Here is a 27,857-nt window from a genome sequence, read left to right on the forward strand (position 1 = left end):
ATTTAATGACGAGAAAAACAGTATATAATATGTGTGGGTACAGTAAATGAGTAAGAGGAAAATAACAGCTAAACACAAACACCGCAAAAATGTAAAAATAGCCTTGGTCCCAAACGGTCAGAAAATGGAAAACAACTTTCCAATTTACTTTAATTATCAAATTTCCTTTGTTCTTTAATATTATCATGTTTGCTGGTGTTTGTTAACATTGTCGGGGAAGGCATATATGAACACCAGTAAACACGCTCTGTACCACGCTGGACTTTCCTTTAATTAATCCAGTCAGATACACACAACAGGAAGAACACTGCTTAAGCCTTAATGCAGTTATATACGTGCATTAACTTTTTTGCTTCAAACAGTGGACGCACTGAGCCGTTGATAAATAGAGCTCTACTGTATGTGTGAGGGGTAATGAATTAATTGCATATGCTTGACTTAGGATAGATGAATTATATCCTTTTTGTTTCAATTGTTGCACATTATTTCTATATGCAATAGCAATAAACTATGTTGCATTATCTTTTGACTACTGTGACAATGTGTTTAGTTTTGAGATGCTCATAGCTCCTTCTCCATATTTAATGTATGACTTTATGTGTTGTGCTGGATAAGGTTTACTGTTTTTCTTAAATAATTTATTTATCTATCTAAACCTCCTTGCACCTGGAGTCTCATCTCTATACTGAAGATAGGTGGGCCCCAGTCCACAGTCTAATATATATCCTGTGTTAGCTGGTATACATTTATATATATATATATATATATATATATATATATATATATATATATATATATATATATATATATATATATATAAAAATCAATACAAAATTTTTGCATAGGAAATTAGCACATCCAGGCAAGAAGTTACCCGCTTTCTTTTCCCCAGTAAAACTCTATGTACATTGTTACCAATGCACAAGAGGATTCTGGGTAAGATATGCAAATTAGATATGCAAAATCTCAGATTTTTTGCTTCAAATACTGTTTTAACACAACGTTCCCTTAATAGGGTGATTGCAGCAATACAGCAATATATATATTATAGATAGATATAGATATAAATATATATTTTACAAAAAATACATTAGATTTATATAGAAATATATATTTAAAAATAAATAGAACATTTTATCCTATGTGAAGAACATTGAATATAAAATATTCATAACTTCCTTCGGGTTAGCACTGTAGGTTTAACTCCTGTCGGTTTAGCGCAGAGCAATAACAGTTTTTTTTTTTCCAGTTTGCGCTCTCCATTGAAGTTTATAGAGAGAAAAAAATAGCACGGTTGTAATATTTTAAGTCCTGAAGTTCGAGTGCGTTGGCTTTTGCATGCGCAAGAGAAAGCGCTAAATAGCGCACCACTTGTAATCTGGTCCACAATAGGATATTTCTATTATTCTCTGAGTTGCAATATAGCATTGTCAGTGACATATAAAATATGTTTTAGTTTTAAATAATGTAGGAATTTGTTGTCTGAACAAGAATATATAACAGCTGTTTGGAACATATTCTAATTTCACCTATAAACTTCTGATAAAAAATAAAAAAAATAGGTAAACTGAAAAGTTATTTAAATTACTTGATTTGTCTGAATCATGAATATTTTACTTTGACTTTCCTGTCTACTTAAAGGGATATAAATCCCAAAAACTTTCATTCATGATTCAGATACAACATACTATTTTAAAAAGCTTTACAATTCTATTATCTAATTTGCTTCATTCTCTTGTTATTCTTTGTTGAAAAAGATACCTGGTAGGCTAAGGAGTTGGGAGCTAGCTGTTGATTGGTGACTGCACATATATGCCTCTTGTCATTGGTCATCTAGCTCCCAGTAGTGCAAAATTGTATGTTATATCTACATCATAAAAAAAAAATGTTTTTTGTATTTTATGACCCTTTAAGAAAGAATCTAAGATGAAAAGCAACAGTATAATTTTACAGGAATACTGTGGTACTTACTTTGACAGGGAAATAATCTCTCACGTATCTCCAGACAACACTTCTCCTAAGTAACTGACTCCTTCTCCCACCCTTACTGGGCGTGTCCCAATCTAAAAACCACCACACTCCATATAATACGCTGATTATCCAGAAGCGTGTGAAGAGCAGGCCGATATAAATAATGATGCAAGTCTGGGCTGTAAGGAAAGTGAGACAATAAGGTTTAAACCCAATGATATGTAAACCCAATCGACAGCATATATATGTTATATAATAGAGGTTATGTAACTGGTACCCCCCACATACTGAAGAAATTGGAGATCCTATACTTTAAAGGGACAGTCTACTTGAAAATTGTTATTGTTTAAAGGGATAGTAAACACCAAAATGTTATTGATTAAAAATATAGATAATCCCTTTATTTACCAGTCCCCAGTTTTGCATAACCAACAGTGTTATATAAATATATACTTTTTACCTCTGTGATTACCTTGTATCTAAAGCCTCTGCTGACTGCCTCCTTATCTCAGAACTTTTGACAGACTTGCATTTCAGGCAATTAGTGCTGACTCTTAAATAACTCCACGTGCATGAGCACAATGTTATTTATATGAAACACATGAACTAACGCCCTCTTGCTGTGAAAACAGTCAAATGCATTCAGATGAGAGGCGGCCTTCAAGGACTTAGAAATTAGCATATGACCCTACATAGGTTTAGCTTTCAACTAAGAATAACAAGAGAACAAAGCAAATTTGATGATAAAAGTAAATTAAAAAGTTGTTTAAAATTACATGTCCTATCCGAATAATGAAAGTTTAATTTGGACTTTACTATCCCTTCAAAAAGATAGATAATCCCTTTGGTACCCATTCCCCAGTGTTGCAAAACCAACACAGTTATATTAAAGGGACATTGTACACTGTATTTTTCTTTTCCTAAAAGTTTTGTAGATGATTAATTTATGTAGCTCATCTCTGTGTGTTTTGTAACAATCTATAGTTTTACTTATTTTTAATAACATTGAGCTGATTTTCAGACTCCTAACCAAGCCCCAAAGATTTTGATGTACACTAATGTCTATAGACTGCAGCTTGCGCCTGTTTGTTTAAAGGGTCTTTTCATATGCAGGGGAGGGAGGGGGGAGTATCGGCTCTTCCTGCTTTCTCAGCCTATTTCAGTGGGTGTCCCAGCCTAACCTCATCAACAGTGCTAAATTGGGAGCTTTTAAGTACATTTTTAAATTGATTTCTACTGTCTGTATCGTGCGTATTCTTCTTTATAGTAGTTTCAATTACATGCAGTTATATGAAAATAGGTGTACACTGTCCCTTTAATTCACGTTTTACCTCTATGATTACCTTATATAAGCCCCTAAAGACTGACTCTTATCTCAGTGCTTTTGACACTCTGCAATTTTAGCCAATTATTTCTGGTTCTTGTATAACCATTATCATTCACCACAGGAGTGAGCACAATGCTATCTATATGGCACACATGAACTAGCACTGTCTGGCTGTGAAAAGCTAATAAAATGCACTGAGATAAGAGGTGGTCTGCAGGGGCTTGGAAACAGGCGGAGGTTTAGAGGTTATGAAATATATTAATATAACAATGTTGGTTGTGGAAAGCTGGGGAATGGGTATTAAAGACGTTATCTACCTTTATAAACAATGTTAAAAAAAAAATCTAGTAGACTTTCTCTTTAAATCAGAAGTGAATAAGTGAACTGGCTGTTTTATATGTGTATTCTATGCTTATGAGCAATTTATCTATTCTATTAAAAGGCTATGGAAGTGATAAATAAACTTTTATGATTTAAATAAAAACGTGTCTCCTTTCTATGACAGCATGGAGCGTGCACTTGAGCACCATATATGTAGAACATTTATAGTGACAATAATTGGAGAGTTGGAGAGCACCACTCTATATCCCAGATTCCTTAAGGGATTGTAGCACATAGACAATATATAGATATAAGGTTAATAAATTGATAATAATTATAAAAAAATGAACAAACAGCAGCCATTTTGTTAGAAAAAACTTTATTCAGCACTTATTTTCAAAAACAAGCACTTGCCTGGCCAGACTGCTAATACAGCCAAGTGCTTGTTTCTTGACTTTTCTAAGTATTTTATGCTTTACACAGTTTTTACTGAGTTGATCATATTATTATGATTATTGATTTTAAATGATATTTGTTTTTAAATGATTTTGTCTTCTATGATCCATTCATACCTATTGCTCTGACGCTAGTACATTTTCTTGCATGCAAGCTTATACTGTATATATATTGAGAAAGATCACTCTGTATAATATCGTGTGGAGCCAATGTGATATAGCTCCAGATTATTTAGACATCTCTTTATTGATACTATAATAAAATATTTTTATTTATTTGCATTGTCTTTTTTTTATTATTTTTTTTATTGAGAGTTATAGATTATACAGATAGAATATAAGCAATATACCGTACATTCCATACATGATCCAAAAATTTTAACATCAGCTAATACTTCATATCATTATTTAGTTCAATTCACTTTTATTCATTATGTTACGGACTAGAGATTTGTCCTCTTTTGATTAAATATTATGTACAATTCCCCTGCTTTACCTTTTCTTGTCTTACTTTAATTCTAAATAATAGATCTTCTGGATATACACCAAGGCTGAATCACATAGATAAATTAAACATAATGTTTCCATATATATATATAAAATAAACAGAAAAAGAGGGCATCTCTCAGAGATATAAATACAATTTTGCCACAATTTATCTTCGTCTGTAATCTATTTATCTCTTTGAAATCAGACTATAATTAACTAGGACTTGTCTTCCTAATTCCTAAAAAAAAAGTCCTCACACATTGCTGTAATTCATACACTACTGTAATTTATAATTTCTCATGGTAGTAGTATCAGAAAAAACAAAACAGATGGGGAAAAAAGGGGGAAGGCATCTCTCCCCCTCGTTAAATTGGGTATATTAAGGGTATTAAATCCTCTGGAGTAAATGATCCACATATTTACAAGTGAGGAACGGGGCTAAGAACTGCACTTGAGTAGTTTTATCGTATGTCTTTATAAAGTTGTACCAGATTTGTTACAGTATTTCTTTATGCGCTGTTCAGATCCGACAGAACAATCAAATCGTTCCATTACCGCTTGTTTCATCATTAAGTTTATTAAGTTATGTATTGAGTTTTTTTTTTTTTTTTTCCATTTTTTAAAGATCAGAAAGCGTCCACCTAGGATCGTACAATTAATAAAGCGTACATTCCATTGTCTGCGGATATCAAAGTCGACCAGTAAAAAAATGTTTTTTCTCCAATTTAAATGAAATCTGTAATATTTTACTTAACCAAAAGCTTATCCTAGCCCACAATTGGTGTATTTGGGGGCAAGTCCAAAGCATGTGAATTATATCGGCACTAATATATTTGCAGATCGAGAGCAAAAATGACTCAAATTGTGAAACCATTTATTTATCGTGGCAGGGGATACATATATCCGATTCAATAATTTGAAGTGACTTTCTCGCCAACTCGATGCTAATGTGGCTTTTTCCACTTTCTGAATCTAGTAATATCTTTTTTATTTAAATCTGGTATCTGTGATGACCAGATTAAAACTAGCCTTTGTAAATTCTCCTCTCCTGACTGCTCTAGCATCAGTTTAAGTCAGTATTGGATACCTGCAGAATATAGAATTATACCAGATTTTATACCAGCATGTATCCATATACAGTTTGGTCTCTTAATTATTGAATTATACCAATGTCGTATTTGTAAAGACGCAAAGAAGTCCGAATTAGCTAAATCGAATTGTTGCTTTATCTCTTCAAATGAGAGAATATTTAACCCTTCTGGATCTTTTAGTTGATAAATGTATTTTAAACCTTTATTAGCCCAGATTTAAAAAATTCTATTATTGACTCCTTCAACAAAGAAGGTGCTCCCTACAATCGGTAACCATTTCGAAACCAAGTGGTCAGCTTTTAGCAATTTACATATACCATACCAGGCTTTAATAATAATATATATAGTCATATGTTTTTTTTATTTTAACTGGTAAATTCATTGGGTGACAGTGTAAAAGTGCTTGTAAACAATATGGAAACACTATTATATGTTCCTCAGCAATTATAGATGCAATGTAATTGGCCTGAGTAATCCAGTCTAATGCCACTTTCCGAGGCAGATATTGTTATATATCTCTAAAGAGGGAAAGGCAAGCCCTTCCATATACTTGGCCTGTATTAATTTATTCAGAGCTATTTTCCTGCGCCCTTTTCCCCATATAAAACATTTAAACATTTTATGGACCTCTTCAATATCTTTTTTTGGCATCACAACCGGTATGTTATGCATAAGGTATAAAAATGTGGGTATTAATATCATTTTAATTAAATTGATTTTGGCAGTAAGGGATAGCAAGAATTCTCGACCGTCTAAATCCTGTTTTACTTTGCTAATAATAGGAATATAGTTAATTTTGTACCAGTGTTTCGGGTCACTACATATATTTACACCCAAGTACATAAATTGGGTATGTATTTCTTTAAATGGAGTTTGTATATCCCGTTTGATATCTTGAAAAATCCAAAATAATTCAGACTTTAATGTATTAATCTGGTAACCGGAAATAGATCTACATATTTGACATCTTTAATAAGTAATAGCAGACATCTGCATATAAAATTAGTTTACATTTCTGCTTCCCTATACATATTCCTTCCAATATTTCTCTGAGTTTAATTGCTAAAGGCTCAATTGCCAAATTAAAGAGGAGAGCTGAGATTGGACAACCTTGACATGTCCCTTTTGCTAACTATTTGTCCTCATACCATTTATTAACAGGGCCAGTGACAAAACTACAGGGGGTGCAGAGGTATACAGTACCACTATATACAGTATGGGGGGGCTGGACTATGTCACAGAATACTGTGGTCACTTTATAAAGTACTGGGGCAGGTAGGGGCAGGCCAGCCATCTCACCGGCAGATTACAGACTGTGTCACTGACTCACTAGTCTGGTGGCTTAAACAGTGTCACTATATACAGTAATAGAGGGTCAGACCATCTCACAGACTGTGGGCACAGGGTACCTCCTTTTGCAGACATGTAATCTGATTCACATTTTTTTTTCTGTGTTAAATGTAAAAAAAAAAAAAAGATATATCAAATTCACTTTTTTGGGGGGGGGGGGAGGGGGGGCCTTCTTAGATTCTTGCACCTGGGCCGTGTGGTTTCTAGATACGCCTCTGAACAGGGCTGATGATACTTTGCTATATATAGATTTAATACATTCTGGAAATTGATTCTTAATACCGAAACGTTCTAAGGTGAAAAAAAGATGGTCCCAAATTATAGAGTTGAATGCTTTTTGTGCATCAATTGATAATATAGCAGAGTTTTGTAATAGCAATTTCTCTCTCTCATCTTTGGTTATATTCGAGCAAGCATCTAAGATCAAAAAAACTTTCCGTAAATTAGCTGACGGATTATGATTGGGCATAAATCCTGTTTGATCTATGTTTATTAAAGGATCGATAATTTTTTTAAGTCTCTTGGCTAAAATACCTGTTAATATTTTATAGTCGGCATTAAGTAATGATATGGGTCTATAGGAATCCATAGCTTCCGGATTTTTCCCTTTCTTAGGAATCAGTTTTACTAATGATTCAGCAAAGTATCTTGATGGAACTTTCCCTCTAATAAAGTAGCTATTAAAGAGATCCGTCAAAGTAGGAGCAATCTGTTCTTTCAATATTTTATAAAATTCTCCCGGTAGTAAATCAGGTCCTGCTGCTTTATTGGGCTTTATGTTATCTATAGCTTAATGTACCTCCGTAAGAGAGATTGGAATATTTAAAGATTGTAAACTTTCTGCACTTAGCTGAGGGAGAGAAATACCCTGCCAAAATAGTAATTTATTTGTCGTATTTTTCCCCGTAGGGGAGTATAAATTTTTTAAAAAAATTAAAAATTCTTCCCTTATTCTTGTAGGTTCTATTATATTTTTATCACCCACTTTAATATTTTTAATAAGATTTTGTTTCTCCTTTATCCTAACACAATTCGCTAACAGTTTACCAATTTTGTCCCCGAACCTATGGAATCTTGCTCTGTACCTAAGATCTTTTATTATATTTTTCTGCTCTTGCTTTCGTGTATCTATCCCAGTTCTCTCTGTTGGGTGCACTTATATATGCGTTATATCTATTTTTTAAATACCTTGAACATTCAAACTCTCTCTCTGTTGGGTGCACTTATATATGCGTTATATCTATTTTTTAAATACCTTGAACTTTCAAGCTCTTTCCTATTGGCCTCTTTCCTCCATTTCACGAAATACATTCTGATATCTCTCCTTAACACCACTCAAGCAGCTTCCCAAAAGATTTCCTCTTTATTTATATATGGTTGATTATCTTCCTTATATATATATATATATGCCATTTATGAGTGAGCCAATTCTTAAATTTAAGATTAGATGCAAGGAATATAGGAAAGCTGTAACTTCTTGTTATGCCATTTGTTCCTTCCCCCCAGTTAACTTTAAGTGAGATTATAGCATGATCTGAAATTGTAAAGTCACCTATCTCCGCTTCCGGATTTAAACCAAGCACTGCATCTGAAATTAGGAAGAAGTCTAGTCTAGAAAATGAGTTATATTTCTTGGATTCACAAGTAAATGCTCTTATATTGGGATTATATAATCAAATATTAGTTAATTTTAGATCACTACAGAGCTTCTTAAGTGGCTTATTAATTGTCTTGTTCCCTCTATCCTCCTTAACAGTTCGTAATCTGTCTAGATTATTGAATACCATATTGTAGTCACCTGCCATTATTATATTAAAGTCCATAAATTCATAAAGTTTATTCCTTAATTCTAACCAGAAGATTGGGTCTGACCTGTTGGGCCCATAGACATTGCATATTACAATTTTTTTATCTCTAATTGATATTTTAATTATAATATATCTTTCATTTGGATCTATATCTTTAAATAGGGTTTGGTAGTCAAGTTTATGGTGTAGAAGTATTGCCACCCCCCTTTTCCTTGATGTGCAAGGTGTAGCTATGACCTCTTGTACCCAATTTACTCTTAGTTTTTCATTTTCAGTTTTGGAGAGGTGCGTCTCTTGTATTAGAGCTATATCTGCCTTACTTTTTTTTATATCTGACAGAATACGTTTCCGTTTTATAGGGCTGGTTATGCCTCCCACATTCCATGATACTACTTTAATATTAGCCATATAAAATGATATTTAGTATAATATATGCAGAACTATCTTGTGTCTTATGACACAAGAGCAAAAAAGGAGGGGGGGGGGGTAATAAAACCCAAAGCAACAGGAGAGAGGGAGAGAGATAGAGAGAGAGAGAGATAGAGAAAGAAAGAGAGAGAGAGAAAGAGAGAGAGAGAGAGAGAGAGAGAAGAGAAAAAAAAATTATAATCATTAATACAACCATTAACTTTCTCAATCTCTTTTTCAAGAGAGACAGAAACTTACTGAAAGTTCTTTCCATTTTAATTAAACAAATATCAGTTAAAAATATAAAACCATTTCATTACTATTACCAATGCCATTCTTTTGTAGAAATTCCAGCACTTCCTGACCTGATTTAAGCTCCTGACCTGATTTAAGCATACTTATTTTATCTTCTGACATAACGTTTATGTTAGCTGGATATATCATTCTAGCAAAATAACCTGCATTTATCAGTTTCGTACAGTTGGGAGTAATTTCTTTTCTTTTATTCATAGTTTGGACAGAAAAATCCTGAAAAAGCAACACTCTATTTTGTGCTATCTCCAAATTATTAATACCTCTATATGCTCTTAATATAGCTACCTTGTCTTGAAAATTCAAGAATTCTATCATAATCGGTTTCCTGTGTACACCATTTTCTATATGGGGTTTCAATGGCCCTGTTCTATGTGCTCTTTCTATCTTTCTATTGGTACAGCTCTTTCTTGTGTATTTATACCCAGAGCCTGTGGTAGAATAAGAGAAGCAAAATTCATTAGATCTTGAAAGGCAACAGTCTCAGGAACACCTATAACCCTAAGGTTATTCCTTTCGAGACCTCTTCTAACTCCTCAATCTTCCTGTGCATATTTGCATTGTCTTTTTAAAGTTTAAAGTTTTTTTAAATTATATATGTAGAACATTGTTGCAAACACAGGTGCCATATACTGCTCAAATCACGTGCACACTTCTGATCATACCACAGTATGCTCTAATGGATACACAGTAAGTTTCAACAAAAGAGACCAAGGAGAAGAGTCAAATTAAATAACAGAAATAAACTCAAAAGATGTGTTTTTTTGCATGATTTTTTTTATTCTATAGTCCCCTTAAACATATGTTTCCATACTTAATGCTCCTATTATCAAATTCGCTTCATTCATTATGGCAGCAATACACTATGGGGTCAATTTATCAAGATCCATAAGGGGCTTGATGCCCCTCACCGGAAACAGAAGTTATGATGAAGCAGCGGTCTAAAGACCGCTGTTCCATAACCTGTCCTCCTGCTCTGAGGCGGCGGACAGAAATCAACCCGATCAAATACGATCGGGTTGATTGACACCCCCTGCTGCTGTCAGCATTTATCGATGTGCAGCTGACATGATCCGCTATGTCGGATCATGTCCCCTCGCACTTACATAAATTGACCCCTAATTCTTCATATGCGCTAACCCGACATGAGTTATATTAAGGTGCCTTATGTATAAAATATAAAATATTGAAGAATATTAATAATTAATTAAAATAATTATTATAGGTGTACCAAAATATTCAAAAATATTCAAAAAAATCAATAGAATATTTATTTATTTTACAGTAACTATAGTAATTAATAATTATTTTTACAATTTTTTATATTTACACATGGAGCACTAAATATTGCTTTCATGAAAGTGATATTTGCGCTCCACTATGTAATACCAGCGCATGCAAGTAAACAGCAATGTATTACAAGTAAACAGCTCAAGTTCGCATTAGTGGGAAGCATTGCACTCACAAGATCGTGCTTCCATAGGCTCCAACGGGAACCTCGTTATTTTAAAATATATATTTATATGCTGATATATATGTGTTAATAATATCTGTATATACAAATATTAACACATACATATATATGTATATAAGCATATGCATATATATTTACTGGGAACACACAGTTCCCATAGACTGCAATATAAAGACATTTTTCAGTGCGGTTTTTTTTCTAACAACCCCACTTCCACCAACTTTAGACCCCAAAAACTGCCCAGTGCAGTTGCTTTTTATTTTTAAAAAATGCTTAAATTTTTTTAAATACATAACTATAATGCCCTCTATTTTGAGGGTATTTGGGGCACTTTTAGAAAATTAACCAGAGAGCCGATTTCTGGTTAATTTTCTGAGGGCTAATTGCTATCGCGAGCTTGTAATCTAGCCCTTAATATTTAACATTTACATAACGCATCTTAAGATAACTAATTCTTCATGTGCATTAACCTGAAACCACATTAGACCTAAGCGAAAAACCCGAAGCGTGTTAAACATATTTTACATTCCAATTTTCTTCACGTAAAAAAATATCTTCTTATTTTTAAATGTATATTTCTATTTATATCTGATAATGTTAATGTAATATATATATCTATACCTATATATCTATATGAATATATACACAGTTATAGGTATATATATAGATATCTATTTAAACTAAAAATACAATTTTACTGTATGTGAAGGACATTGGAATTTGAAATATTAATAACTCATGTTGAGTTATTGTGCAAGCGATAAGTGTTAGTTTTATTCTTCTGCTCTCTTTATTGAAGTCTATGGGTAGAGGGGTCAAGTCCAGCGGGAACGCATGGGGATGGAGTTCCTGCACTATTTTTGAAGAAGGAACTGCTGGTGGGAGGAGCTGGAACATAGTCTGGTTAGAGGGATAGTGAGATCCTCTAGTAATAGGCCTCTCAAAGGTCCTGCTGTGTGATCACCCCACACACCTTTCTGTGTAGCTTGCTCTGGGTTATTTAGCTTCCCTCAGCAAAAATAGCACTAATGCACCTTAAGTGGGTAAGACTTTGGGGGGTAGTTATCAAGCCGTCTACTTTACCTGCCTTCGCCGGTTCAATACGCCCGCCTAAGCTCGCCTACCATCGCCGCCGCGGACCTTCAAAATTTCGCCTATGTTATCAAAAAAGCTGTCAAAAAGCTGCGCACCAAGTACGGGGCGATGAGCAGCAGACTGTGAGCGTTATCACTCATCCGATCTCGCTGCTCTTCGGCTTTTTGACAGCTTTATTGCTAGCCTGTCACTAAGCACCCACACTAACTACACTGTTCTACCCCTATACCGGCGCCCCGGAGCCCCCCGCAACTAAATAAAGTTATTAACCCCTAAACCGCCGCTCCTAGACCCCGCCGCAACTATAATAAATGTATTAACCCCTAAACCGCCACTCCAGGACACGGCCGCCATCTACATTATACCTAGTAACCCCTATCCTGCCCCCCCATACCGCCGACACCTATAATAAAGTTATTAACCCCTATCCTGCGGATCCCGGACCCTGCCGCAACTAAATAAATAGTTTAACCCCTAAACCGCCGCTCCCGGACCCCGCCGCAACCTATAATAAACGTATTAACCCCTAATCTGCTCCCCTACACCGTCGCCACCTACAATAAATTTATTAACCCCTATCCTGCCCCCCCTACACCGCCGCCACTGTAATAAAATTATTAACCCCTAAACCTAAGTCTAACACTAACCCTAACACCCCCCTAACTTAAATATTAATTAAATAAATCTAAATAATATTTCTCTTATTAAATACATGCATCCTATTTAAAACTAAATACTTACCTTTAAAATAAACCCTAATATAGCTACAATATAAATAATAGTTATATTGTAGCTATCTTAGGATTTATTTTTATCTTACAGGCAACTTTCAATTTATTTTTACTAGGTACAATAGCTATTAAATAGTTATTAACTATTTAATAGCTACCTAGTTAAAATAAAGAGAAATTAACCTGTAAAATAAAAACTAACCTAAGTTACAATTACACCTAACACTACACTATACTTTAATAAATTATTCCTATTTAAAACTAAATACTTACCTGTAAAATAAACCCTAAGATAGCTACAATATAATTAATAATTACATTGTAGCTATTTTAGGATTTATATTTATTTTACAGGTAACTTTGTACTTATTTTAGCTAGTTAGAATAGTTATTAAATAGTTATTAACTATTTAATAACTACCTAGCTAAAAGAAATACAAAATTACCTGTAAAATAAATCCTAACCTAAGTTACAATTAAACCTAACACTACACTATCATTAAATTAATTAAATAAATTAACTACAAATAACTACAATTAAATACAATTACATAAACTAACTAAAGTACAAAAAATAAAAAAAGCTAAGTTACAAAAAATAAAAAAAATAAGTTACAAACATTTAAAAAATATTACAACAATTTTAAGCTACTTACACCTAATCTAAGCCCCCTAATAAAATAAAAAAGCCCCCCAAAATAAAAAAATGCCCTACCCTATTCTAAATTAAAAAGTTACCAGCTCTTTTACCTTACCAGCCCTTAGAAGGGCCTTTTGCGGGGCATGCCCCAAAGAATTCTGCTCTTTTGCCTGTAAAATAAAAATACAACCCCCCCCCAACATTAAAACCCACCACCCACATACCCCTAATCTAACCCAAACCCCCCTAATCAGCCAAATCGGAATTAAGGTAGGAAAAATCTGATTGGCTGATTGAATCAGCCAATCAGATTGAAGTTCAATCCGATTGGCTGATCCAATCAGCCAATCAGATTGAGCTTGCATTCTGTTGGCTGATCAGAACAGCCAATAGAATGCGAGCTCAATCTGATTGGCTGATTGGATCAGCCAATCGGATTGAACTTCAATCTGATTGGCTGATTCAATCAGCCAATCAGATTTTTCCTACCTTAATTCCGATTGGCTGATAGAATCCTATCAGCCAATCAGAATTGAAGGGACGCCATCTTGGATGATGTCCCTTAAAGGAACCTTCATTCAGTCGTCGGCCGTCGGGGAAGAAGGATGTTCCGCGTCGGCGGGATGAAGATGGATCCGGAAGAAAGAAGATTGAAGATTCCGCTTGGAAGATGACATCGCCCGGTTGGAAGACCTCTTCAGCGTCGCCTGGATAATGACTTCATCGGATGGAAGACTTCTTCAGCGCCCCTTGGATGATGACTTCTGCCGCTCCGGATCTCCTCTTCGGTTCCATCAGTGGTCGGCTGGCTGAAGACGACTCAAGGTTGGATGATCTTCAGGGGGTAGTGTTAGGTTTATTTAAGGGGGGTTTGGGTTAGATTAGGGGTATGTGGGTGGTGGGTTTTAATGTTGGGGGGGTTGTATTTTTATTTTACAGGCAAAAGAGCAGAATTCTTTGGGGCATGCCCCGCAAAAGTCCCTTTTAAGGGCTGGTAAGGTAAAAGAGCTGGTAACTTTTTAATTTAGAATAGGGTAGGGAATTTTTTTATTTTGGGGGGGCTTTGTTATTTTATTAGGGGATTAGATTAGGTGTAAGTAGCTTAAAATTGTTGTAATATTTTTTAAATGTTTGTAACTTATTTTTTTTATTTTTTGTAACTTAGCTTTTTTATTTTTTTGTACTTTAGTTAGTTTATTTAATTGTATTTAATTGTAGTTATTTGTAGCTAATTTATTTAATTAATTTAATGATAGTGTAGTGTTAGGTTTAATTGTAACTTAGGTTAGGATTTATTTTACAGGTAATTTTGTATTTCTTTTAGCTAGGTAGTTATTAAATAGTTAATAACTATTTAATAACTATTCTAACTAGCTAAAATAAATACTAAGTTACCTGTAAAATAAATATAAATCCTAAAATAGCTACAATGTAATTATTAATTATATTGTAGCTATCTTAGGGTTTATTTTACAGTTAAGTATTTAGTTTTAAATAGGAATAATTTATTAAAGTATAGTGTAGTGTTAGGTGTAATTGTAACTTAGGTTAGTTTTTATTTTATAGGTTAATTTCTCTTTATTTTAACTAGGTAGCTATTAAATAGTTAATAACTATTTAATAGCTATTGTACCTAGTTAAAATAAATTGAAAGATGCCTGTAAAATAAAAATAAATCCTAAGATAGTTAAAATATAATTATTATTTATATTGTAGCTATATTAGGGTTTATTTTAAAGGTAAGTAGTTTTAAATAGGATTAATTTAGTTAATAAGAGAAATATTATTTAGATTTATTTAATTAATATTTAAGTTAGGGGGGTGTTAGGGTTAGTGTTAGACTTAGGTTTAGGGGTTAATAATTTTATTACAGTGGCGGCGGTGTAGGGGGGGGCAGGATAGGGGTTAATACATTTATTATAGGTGGCGATGGTGTAGGGGGCAGATTAGGGGTTAATAAGTTTAATATAGGTTGCGGCGGGGTCCGGGAGCGGCAGTTTAGGGGTTAAACTATTTATTTAGTTGCGGCGAGGTCCGGGATCCGCAGGTATAGGGGGGGGCAGGATAGGGGTTAATAGGTATAATGTAAGTGGCGGTGGGCTCCGGGAGCAGCGGTTTAGGGGTTAATAGGTATTATGTAGGTGACGGTGGGCTCCGGGAGCGGCGGTTTAGGAGTTAACATATTCATTATAGTTGCTGCGGGGTCTAGGAGCGGCGGTTTAGGGGTTAATCAGTTTATTAGAGTGGCGGTGGGCTCCGGGAGCAGCGGTTTAGGGGGTAATAACTTTATTTAGTTGCGGCGGTGTATGGGGGGACAGATTAGGGGTGTTTAGACTCGGGGTACATGTTAGGGTGTTAGGTGTAGACAGCTCCCATAGGAATCAATGGGATGCCTGGCAGCAGCGAACATGAACTTTCGCTATGGTCAGACTCTCATTGATTTCTATGGGATCCGCCGCCTCCAGGGCTGGGCCGGAAAAGTGCCGAGCATACCTGCTAGTTTTTTGATAACTAGCAAAAGTAGTCAGATTGTGCCGCACTTGTGTGCGGAACATCTAGAGTGACGTAAGAATCGATCTGTGTCGGACTGAGTCCGGCGTATCGAAGTTTACGTCACTAAATTCTACTTTTGCCGGTATCTTGGGCTTGATAACTAAGGCGAATCAGCCTCGCCACAAATACGCTGTGGAATTCCAGCATATTTGAGGTTGATGGCTTGATAACTAGGGGCCTTTGTGTCAAAGAGAAAGTCTAAGCCCACCCTGGAAAGGAAGGAGATGGGAGGAAGGAGGGTATGAGGAACTGAAGCTAAGCTGGCTATGCACCATGTGAGTTAAAAACAAAATATGGACAACCTGGATCTTTACATTAAGCAACAGGTGTTCATATTGCCTAGCTTAGTTTTATTTTGTTTTTTGTTTTTTTAATGTTCACTGTTTCTCCAAAGAAAAAATTTGCTCATCAAGCAGGGAAGAGTTATGTCCTTTTAACTTTCGGCTTTCTCTCTGATTGGAATTACTTTTAATTCTTCCAGAGATAGCTGTGATTACTTTTGCAAGGTAAATACATGTGTACACACAAAGAAAAATAGCCCTTGAAATTAAAGGTGTTCATGAAAATCTTGTAGTACGATAAGCACAATTACTTTATTTTATACACCAATAGTATTTGCTCTCTGTTTATCTATGTTGCTGTCTGTATATCTATCAATTTATTGTCAGCAGGCCAGATTATCTGCAGAATCAACCTTACCAGTTTCATCCCAAAGTCAAAAGTGACCTTGCTTTCAATATTACTGTCCCCTCGTGCCTCCTCCTGCTTCCTCTGCCAGTGTTACTTGCTTCACATTTAGGGCGAGATTACAAGTGGTTCACAGGTGCAAAATAAATAACCAGCCATTACAATCTCTGGTTAATGTTATAAAAGTGCCCAAAATGCCCTCAAAATAGAGAGCATTATATTTTTTTCTTTAAATTTTTTTAGCTTTTTTATTAACAAAAAACAATTGGAGTGTTAGAAAAGAAAAACAGCACTGAAAAGTGCCTTTACATTGAGGTCTATCGGAACTGTGTGTTCCCAGTAAATATATATGTATATGCTTATTTATATATATATATATATATATATATATATATATATATATATATATATATATATACTGTATGTGTGTGTGTTAATATGTGTATATACACATATTAACACATAAATATATATGTATATAAGGATATGCATAAATATTTAAAAGTGCTGCAATTGCTGCGCTACTTACCCCCTTCACTGCACTTAAGATGGAGGCTCTGACAGCATCAGAACGAGGCTCCCATTGTAGTCTATGGAAGCACGCTCTCGTGAGCGCAATGCTTCCTAGCAATGTGAACGTGAGCTCACATTCGCATTGCGCTTTACTTGTAATACCAGTGGAGCGCTAATTTCGCTTGTACACAATCAATATTTAGCGCTCCACTTGTGATCTAACTCTTACTTAAAATATGTGTTGATAAAAGAAAATGAAACTCAGATGCCTTGTGACCATAATTTTACTTTAAATCACATTATCATTCTATTTTACTGCAGTGAGTGCACACACAGATCTTATCCAGATCATGATATAAGATGTTTACATTACAGAGCCTTACACATCCTGAGAGCCCGAGAGAATCATTTCCTAAAATGTGACTAAGGCTCTCAACTTATCATCTATATACAAATTCCCCTTCATGTGCTCTAAAAACTGTTTGTCTGGCTTCTCAATATTCAGTATCAATTGAATCCTAAATTACAAATAAAAATTTCACCCCTGCCATGTAAAAGTTTAACCATGGGTGTCCATCCTCCGGCCCAAAAGCAACCATTCAGCCCTTAAAGGGACAATATACACCAATTTTCATATAACTGCATGTAATAGACACTACTATAAAGAATAATCTGCACAGATACTGCTATAAAAATCCAGTATAAAACCGTTTAAATAATTAATTAGAAGCTTTCAGTTGAGCTCTGTTTAAAAAGTTACTGGAACACCCACTGCAAGTGGGAAATAGCAGACACTCTCCTCCCCTTCCTTTGCATACGAAAAGACCCTTTACACAAACAGAAGCAAGCTGGAGTAGGTATACGTCGGTATTCTCCTAAAACTTTGGGGCTGGTTAAGGAGTCTGAAAATCAGAGCAATGTTAATTAAAAAAAAATATATATATCCATTTAAAATGAAAAACAACTGTATGGGCTACATAAATGGATCATCTACAAAACATTTATGCAAACAAAAATCTAGCATATAATATCCCTTTAATTGGTTTTAATTTACTTTCATTAACCAGGGTGTATAGATGATATACTTATAAATGCAGTGTGTGTGTGTATGTGTATGTAAGTGTGTAGAACAAAATTAATTGTGAGGGGGTGGAAGTCTTAGAGGCCGATTTATGAAAGGTCTTGCGGACCTGATCCGACAGTGCGGATCAGTTCCGCAAGACCTCACTGAATGCGGAGAGCAATACGCTCTCCGTACTCAGCATTGCACCAGCAGCTCACAAGAGTTATACAGTATTAAATGACAAATGCCTCACACTGATGTCACACCTTTGTTATACAGTATTAAATGACAAATGCTTCACCCTGATGTCACAGCTTTGTTATACAGTATTAAATGACAAATGTGTCACACTGATGTCACAGCTTTGTTATACAGTATTAAATGACAAATGTGTCACACTGATATCACAGCTTTGTTATACAGTATTAAATGACAAATGATTCACCCTGATGTCACAGCTTTGTTATACAGTATTAAATGACAAATGCCTCACACTGATGTCACAGCTTTGTTATACAGTATTAAATGACAAATGCATCACACTGATGTCACAGCTTTGTTATACAGTATTAAATGACAAATGTGTCACCCTGATGTCACAGCTTTGTTATACAGTATTAAATGACAAATGCGTCACCCTGATGTCACAGCTTTGTTATACAGTATTAAATGACAAATGCGTCACCCTGATGTCACAGCTTTGTTATATAGTATTAAATGACAAATGCCCACACTGATGTCACAGCTTTGTTATACAGTATTAAATGACAAATGCATCACACTGATGTCACAGCTTTGTTATACAGTATTAAATGACAAATGTGTCACCCTGATGTCACAGCTTTGTTATACAGTATTAAATGACAAATGCATCACCCTGATGTCACAGCTTTGTTATATAGTATTAAATGACAAATGCCTCACACTGATGTCACAGCTTTGTTATACAGTATTAAATGACAAATGCTTCACCCTGATGTCACAGCTTTGTTATACAGTATTAAATGACAAATGTGTCACACTGATGTCACAGCTTTGTTATACAGTATTAAATGACAAATGTGTCACACTGATGTCACAGCTTTGTTATACAGTATTAAATGACAAATACTTCACCCTGATGTCACAGCTTTGTTATACAGTATTAAATGACAAATGTGTCACACTGATGTCACAGCTTTGTTATACAGTATTAAATGACAAATGTGTCACACTGATGTCACAGCTTTGTTATACAGTATTAAATGACAAATGCCTCACCCTGATGTCACAGCTTTGTTATACAGTATTAAATGACAAATGTGTCACACTGATGTCACAGCTTTGTTATACAGTATTAAATGACAAATGCCTCACCCTGATGTCACAGCTTTGTTATACAGTATTAAATGACAAATGCTTTACCCTGATGTCACAGCTTTGTTATACAGTATTAAATGACAAATGATTCACCCTGATGTCACAGCTTTGTTATACAGTATTAAATGACAAATGCTTCACCCTGATGTCACAGATTTGTTATACAGTATTAAATGACAAATGCCTCACACTGATGTCACAGCTTTGCTATACAGTATTAAATGACAAATGTGTCACCCTGATGTCACAGCTTTGTTATACAGTATTAAATGACAAATGCCTCACACTGATGTCACAGCTTTGTTATACAGTATTAAATGACAAATGCATCACCCTGATGTCACAGCTTTGTTATACAGTATTAAATGACAAATGTGTCACCCTGATGTCACAGCTTTGTTATACAGTATTAAATGACAAATGTGTCACCCTGATGTCACAGCTTTGTTATACAGTATTAAATGACAAATGCGTCAACCTGATGTCACAGCTTTGTTATACAGTATTAAATGACAAATGCATCACCCTGATGTCACAGCTTTGCTATACAGTATTAAATGACAAATGCCTCACCCTGATGTCACAGCTTTGTTATACAGTATTAAATGACAAATGTGTCACCCTGATGTCACAGCTTTGTTATACAGTATTAAATGACAAATGCCTCACACTGATATCACATCTTTGTTATACAGTATTAAATTACAAATGTGTCACCCTGATGTCACAGCTTTGTTATACAGTATTAAATGACAAATGACTCACCCTGATGTCACAGCTTTGTTATACAGTATTAAATGACAAATGACTCACCCTGATGTCACAGCTTTGTTATACAGTATTAAATGACAAATGTGTCACCCTGATGTCACAGCTTTGTTATACAGTATTAAATGACAAATGCATCACCCTGATGTCACAGCTTTGTTATACAGTATTAAATGACAAATGTGTCACCCTGATGTCACAGCTTTGTTATACAGTATTAAATGACAAATGCGTCAACCTGATGTCACAGCTTTGTTATACAGTATTAAATGACAAATGCCTCACCCTGATGTCACAGCTTTGTTATACAGTATTAAATGACAAATGCCTCACACTGATGTCACAGCTTTGTTATACAGTATTAAATGACAAATGCCTCACCCTGATGTCACAGCTTTGTTATACAGTATTAAATGACAAATGCTTCACCCTGATGTCACGGCTTTGTTATACAGTATTAAATGACAAATGCCTCACACTGATGTCACAGCTTTGTTATACAGTATTAAATGACAAATGCTTCACACTGATGTCACAGCTTTGTTATACAGTATTAAATGACAAATGTGTCACCCTGATGTCACAGCTTTGTTATACAGTATTAAATGACAAATGCCTCACACTGATGTAACAGCTTTGTTATACAGTATTACATGACAAATGCTTCACCCTGATGTCACAGCTTTGTTATACAGTATTAAATGACAAATGTGTCACCCTGATGTCACAGCTTTGTTATACAGTATTAAATGACAAATGCCTCACCCTGATGTCACAGCTTTGTTATACAGTATTAAATGACAAATGTGTCACCCTGATGTCACAGCTTTGTTATACAGTATTAAATAACAAATGTGTCACCCTGATGTCACAGCTTTGTTATACAGTATTAAATGACAAATGCCTCACACTGATGTAACAGCTTTGTTATACAGTATTAAATGACAAATTCTTCACTCTGATGTCAAAGCTTTGTTATACAGTATTAAATTACAAATGTGTCACCCTGATGTCACAGATTTGTTATACAGTATTAAATGACAAATGCTTCACCCTGATGTCACAGCTTTGTTATACAGTATTAAATGACAAATGCCTCACACTGATGTAACAGCTTTGTTATACAGTATTAAATGACAAATGCCTCACCCTGATGTCACAGCTTTGTTATACAGTATTAAATGACAAATGCTTCACCCTGATGTCACAGCTTTGTTATACAGTATTAAATGACAAATGTGTCACCCTGATGTCACAGCTTTGTTATACAGTATTAAATGACAAATGTGTCACCCTGATGTCACAGCTTTGTTATACAGTATTAAATGACAAATGCTTCACCCTGATGTCACAGCTTTGTTATACAGTATTAAATGACAAATGTGTCACCCTGATGTCACAGCTTTGTTATACAGTATTAAATGACAAATGCTTCACCCTGATGTAACAGATTTGTTATACAGTATTAAATGACAAATGCATCACACTGATGTAACAGCTTTGTTATACAGTATTAAATGACAAATTCTTCACTCTGATGTCAAAGCTTTGTTATACAGTATTAAATGACAAATGTGTCACCCTGATGTCACAGCTTTGTTATACAGTATTAAATGACAAATGCATCACACTGATGTCACAGCTTTGTTATACAGTATTAAATGACAAATGTGTCACACTGATGTCACAGCTTTGTTATACAGTATTAAATGACAAATTCCTCACCCTGATGTCACAGATTTGTTATACAGTATTAAATGACAAATGTGTCACACTGATGTCACAGCTTTGTTATACAGTATTAAATGACAAATGCGTCATCCTGATGTCACAGCTCTGCTATACAGAATTAAATGACAAATGCATCACCCTGATGTCACAGCTTTGTTATACAGTATTAAATGACAAATACGTCATCCTGATGTCACAGCTCTGCTATACAGAATTAAATGACAAATGCATCACCCTGATGTCACAGCTTTGTTATACAGTATTAAATGACAAATGCATCACCCTGATGTCACAGCTTTGTTATACAGTATTAAATGACAAATGTGTCACCCTGATGTCACAGCTTTGTTATACAGTATTAAATGACAAATGTGTCACCCTGATGTCACAGCTTTGTTATACAGTATTAAATGACAAATGCCTCACCCTGATGTCACAGCTTTGTTATATAGTATTAAATGACAAATGCCTCACACTGATGTCACAGCTTTGTTATACAGTATTAAATGACAAATGCTTCACCCTGATGTCACAGCTTTGTTATACAGTATTAAATGACAAATGCCTCACACTGATGTCACAGCTTTGTTATACAGTATTAAATGACAAATGCTTCACACTGATGTCACAGCTTTGCTATACAGTATTAAATGACAAATGTGTCACACTGATGTCACAGCTTTGTTATACAGTATTAAATGACAAATACTTCACCCTGATGTCACAGCTTTGTTATACAGTATTAAATGACAAATGTGTCACACTGATGTCACAGCTTTGTTATACAGTATTAAATGACAAATGTGTCACCCTGATGTCACAGCTTTGTTATACAGTATTAAATGACAAATGCGTCAACCTGATGTCACAGCTTTGTTATACAGTATTAAATGACAAATGCGTCACCCTGATGTCACAGCTTTGTTATACAGTATTAAATGACAAATGCATCACACTGATGTCACAGCTTTGTTATACAGTATTAAATGACAAATGCCTCACCCTGATGTCACAGCTTTGCTATACAGTATTAAATGACAAATGCATCACACTGATGTCACAGCTTTGTTATACAGTATTAAATGACAAATGCATCACCCTGATGTCACAGCTTTGTTATACAGTATTAAATGACAAATGCTTCACCCTGATGTCACAGCTTTGCTATACAGTATTAAATGACAAATGTGTCACACTGATGTCACAGCTTTGTTATACAGTATTAAATGACAAATGGGTCACACTGATGTCACAGCTTTGTTATACAGTATTAAATGACAAATGCATCACCCTGATGTCACAGCTTTGTTATACAGTATTAAATGACAAATGCATCACCCTGATGTCACAGCTTTGTTATACAGTATTAAATGACAAATGTGTCACACTGATGTCACAGCTTTGTTATACAGTATTAAATGACAAATGTGTCACACTGATGTCACAGCTTTGTTATACAGTATTAAATGACAAATGCATCACCCTGATGTCACAGCTTTGTTATACAGTATTAAATGACAAATGCATCACACTGATGTCACAGCTTTGTTATACAGTATTAAATGACAAATGCATCACACTGATGTCACAGCTTTGTTATACAGTATTAAATGACAAATGTGTCACCCTGATGTCACAGCTTTGTTATACAGTATTAAATGACAAATGTGTCACCCTGATGTCACAGCTTTGTTATACAGTATTAAATGACAAATGCATCACCCTGATGTCACAGCTATGCTACACAGAATTAAATGACAAATGCGTCACCCTGATGTCACAACTTTGTTATACAGTATTAAATGACAAAAACTTCACCCTGATGTCACAGCTTTGTTATTCAGTATTAAATGACAAATGCTTCACACTGATGTCACAGCTTTGTTATACAGTATTAAATGACAAATGTGTCACACTGATGTCACAGCTTTGTTATACAGTATTAAATGACAAATGCCTCACCCTGATGTCACAGCTTTGTTATACAGTATTAAATGACAAATGCTTCACCCTGATGTCACATCTTTGTTATACAGTATTAAATGACAAATGCTTCACACTGATGTCACAGCTTTGTTATACAGTATTAAATGACAAATACTTCACTCTGATGTCACAGCTTTGTTATACAGTATTAAATGACAAATGCTTTACCCTTATGTCACAGCTTTGTTATACAGTATTAAATGACAAATGTGTCACACTGATGTCACAGCTTTGTTATACAGTATTAAATGACAAATGTGTCACCCTGATGTCACAGCTTTGTTATACAGTATTAAATGACAAATACATCACCCTGATGTCACAGCTTTGTTATAAAGTATTAAATGACAAATGTGTCACCCTGATGTCACAGCTTTGTTATACAGTATTAAATGACAAATGCGTCACCCTGATGTCACAGCTTTGTTATACAGTATTAAATGACAAATGCCTCACACTGATGTCACAGCTTTGTTATACAGTATTAAATGACAAATGTGTCACCCTGATGTCACAGCTTTGTTATACAGTATTAAATGACAAATGCATAACTCTGATGTCACAGTTTTGTTATACAGTATTAAATGACAAATGCCTCACACTGATGTCACAGCTTTGTTATACAGTATTAAATGACAAATTCTTCACTCTGATGTCAAAGCTTTGTTATACAGTATTAAATGACAAATGCATCACCCTGATGTCACAGTTTTGTTATACAGTATTAAATGACAAATGCCTCACCCTGATGTCACAGCTTTGTTATACAGTATTAAATGACAAATGCTTCACCCTGATGTCACAGCTTTGTTATACAGTATTAAATGACAAATGTGTCAACCTGATGTCACAGCTTTGTTATACAGTATTAAATAACAAATGTGTCACCCTGATGCCACAGCTTTGTTATACAGTATTAAATGACAAATGCCTCACCCTGATGTCACAGCTTTGTTATACAGTATTAAATGACAAATGCTTTACCCTGATGTCACAGCTTTGTTATACAGTATTAAATGACAAATGTGTCACACTGATGTCACAGCTTTGTTATACAGTATTAAATAACAAATGTGTCACCCTGATGTCACAGCTTTGTTATACACTATTAAATGACAAATGCGTCACCCTGATGTCACAGCTTTGTTATACAGTATTAAATGACAAATGCCTCACACTGATGTCACAGCTTTGTTATACAGTATTAAATGACAAATGTGTCACCCTGATGTCACAGCTTTGTTATACAGTATTAAATGACAAATGTGTCACTCTGATGTCACAGCTTTGTTATACAGTATTAAATGACAAATGCCTCACCCTGATGTCACAGCTTTGTTATACAGTATTAAATGACAAATGCTTCACCCTGATGTCACAGCTTTGTTATACAGTATTAAATGACAAATGTGTCACCCTGATGTCACAGCTTTGTTATACAGTATTAAATGACAAATGCCTCACCCTGATGTCACAGCTTTGTTATACAGTATTAAATGACAAATGATTCACCCTGATGTCACAGCTTTGTTATACAGTATTAAATGACAAATGCCTCACCCTGATGTCACAGCTTTGTTATACAGTATTAAATGACAAATGCTTCACCCTGATGTCACAGCTTTGTTATACAGTATTAAATGACAAATACTTCACCCTGATGTCACAGCTTTGTTATACAGTATTAAATGACAAATGCTTCACCCTGATGTCACAGCTTTGTTATACAGTATTAAATGACAAATACTTCACCCTGATGTCACAGCTTTGTTATACAGTATTAAATGACAAATGCCTCACACTGATGTAACAGCTTTGTTATACAGTATTAAATGACAAATACTTCACCCTGATGTCACAGCTTTGTTATACAGTATTAAATGACAAATGTGTCACACTGATATCACATCTTTGTTATACAGTATTAAATTACAAATGCATCGCCCTGATGTCACAGCTTTGTTATACAGTATTAAATGACAAATGCATCACCCTGATGTCACAGCTTTGTTATACAGTATTAAATGACAAATGCATCACCCTGATGTCACAGCTTTGTTATACAGTATTAAATGACTAATGCTTTAACCTGATGTCCGAGCTTTGCTATACAGAATTAAATGACAAATGTGTCACTCTGATGTAACAGCTTTGTTATACAGTATTAAATGACAAAGGTTTTACACTGATGTCACAGCTTTGTTATACAGTATTAAATGACAAATGTGTCACTCTGATGTAACAGCTTTGTTATACAGTATTAAATGACAAAGGTTTTACACTGATGTCACAGCTTTGTTATACAGTATTAAATGACAAATGTGTCACTCTGATGTAACAGCTTTGTTATACAGTATTAAATGACAAAGGTTTTACCCTGATGTCACAGCTTTGTTATACAGTATTAAATGACAAATGCGTCAACCTGATGTCACAGCTTTGTTATACAGTATTAAATGACAAATGCATCACCCTGATGTCACAGCTTTGTTATACAGTATTAAATGACAAATGTGTCACCCTGATGTCACACCTTTGTTATACAGTATTAAATGACAAATGTGTCACCCTGATGTCACAGCTTTGTTATACAGTATTAAATGACAAATGCATCACCCTGATGTCACAGCTTTGTTATACAGTATTAAATGACAAATGCTTCACCCTGATGTCACAGCTTTGTTATACAGTATTAAATGACAATGGGTCACACTGATGTCACAGCTTTGTTATACAGTATTAAATAACAAATACTTCACCCTGATGTCACAGCTTTGTTATACAGTATTAAATGACAAATGCCTCACACTGATGTCACAGCTTTGTTATACAGTATTAAATGACAAATGTGTCACTCTGATGTCACGGCTTTGTTATACAGTATTAATTGACAAATGCCTCACCCTGATGTCACAGCTTTGTTATACAGTATTAAATGACAAATGCCTCACACTGATGTCACAGCTTTGTTATACAGTATTAAATGACAAATGTGTCATCCTGATGTCACAGCTTGTTATACAGTATTAAATGACAAATGCTTCACCCTGATGTCACAGCTTTGTTATACAGTATTAAATGACAAATGCCTCACCCTGATGTCACAGCTTTGTTATACAGTATTAAATGACAAATGCCTCACCCTGATGTCACAGCTTTGCTATACAGTATTAAATGAAAAATACTTCACCCTGATGTCACAGCTTTGTTATACAGTATTAAATGACAAATGCCTCACACTGATGTCACAGCTTTGTTATACAGTATTAAATGACAAATGTGTCATCCTGATGTCACAGCTTGTTATACAGTATTAAATGACAAATGCCTCACCCTGATGTCACAGATTTGTTATACAGTATTAAATGACAAATGCCTCACCCTGATGTCACAGCTTTGTTATACAATATTAAATGACAAATGCTTTACACTGATTTCACAGCTTTGTTATACAGTATTAAATGACAAATGCATCACCCTGATGTCACAGCTTTGTTATACAGTATTAAATGACAAATGTGTCACCCTGATGTCACGGGTTTGTTATACAGTTTTAAATGACAAATGCCTTACACTGATGTCACGGCTTTGTTATACAGTATTAAATGACAAATGCGTCACCCTAATGTCACAGCTTTGTTATACAGTATTAAATGACAAATGCCTCACACTGATGACACAGCTTTGTTATACAGTATTAAATGACAAACTCTTCACCCTGATGT

General features: G+C 34.7%; 1 protein-coding gene across 1 annotated transcript in view; it reads right to left on the reverse strand.

Annotated features, from left to right (window-relative positions):
- Positions 1-27,857, reverse strand: part of MOGAT2 (monoacylglycerol O-acyltransferase 2) — a 233,226-nt gene that overhangs the window by 179,056 nt on the left and 26,313 nt on the right. The window contains exon 2 of the mRNA XM_053705083.1: positions 1,972-2,150. Within this exon, the coding sequence (XP_053561058.1) occupies positions 1,972-2,150 (179 nt within the window). The remainder of the gene's footprint in view (positions 1-1,971; positions 2,151-27,857) is intronic.

This window comes from Bombina bombina, chromosome 3 (assembly GCF_027579735.1).
Source record: "Bombina bombina isolate aBomBom1 chromosome 3, aBomBom1.pri, whole genome shotgun sequence".
NCBI classification, from domain to species: domain Eukaryota; kingdom Metazoa; phylum Chordata; class Amphibia; order Anura; family Bombinatoridae; genus Bombina; species Bombina bombina.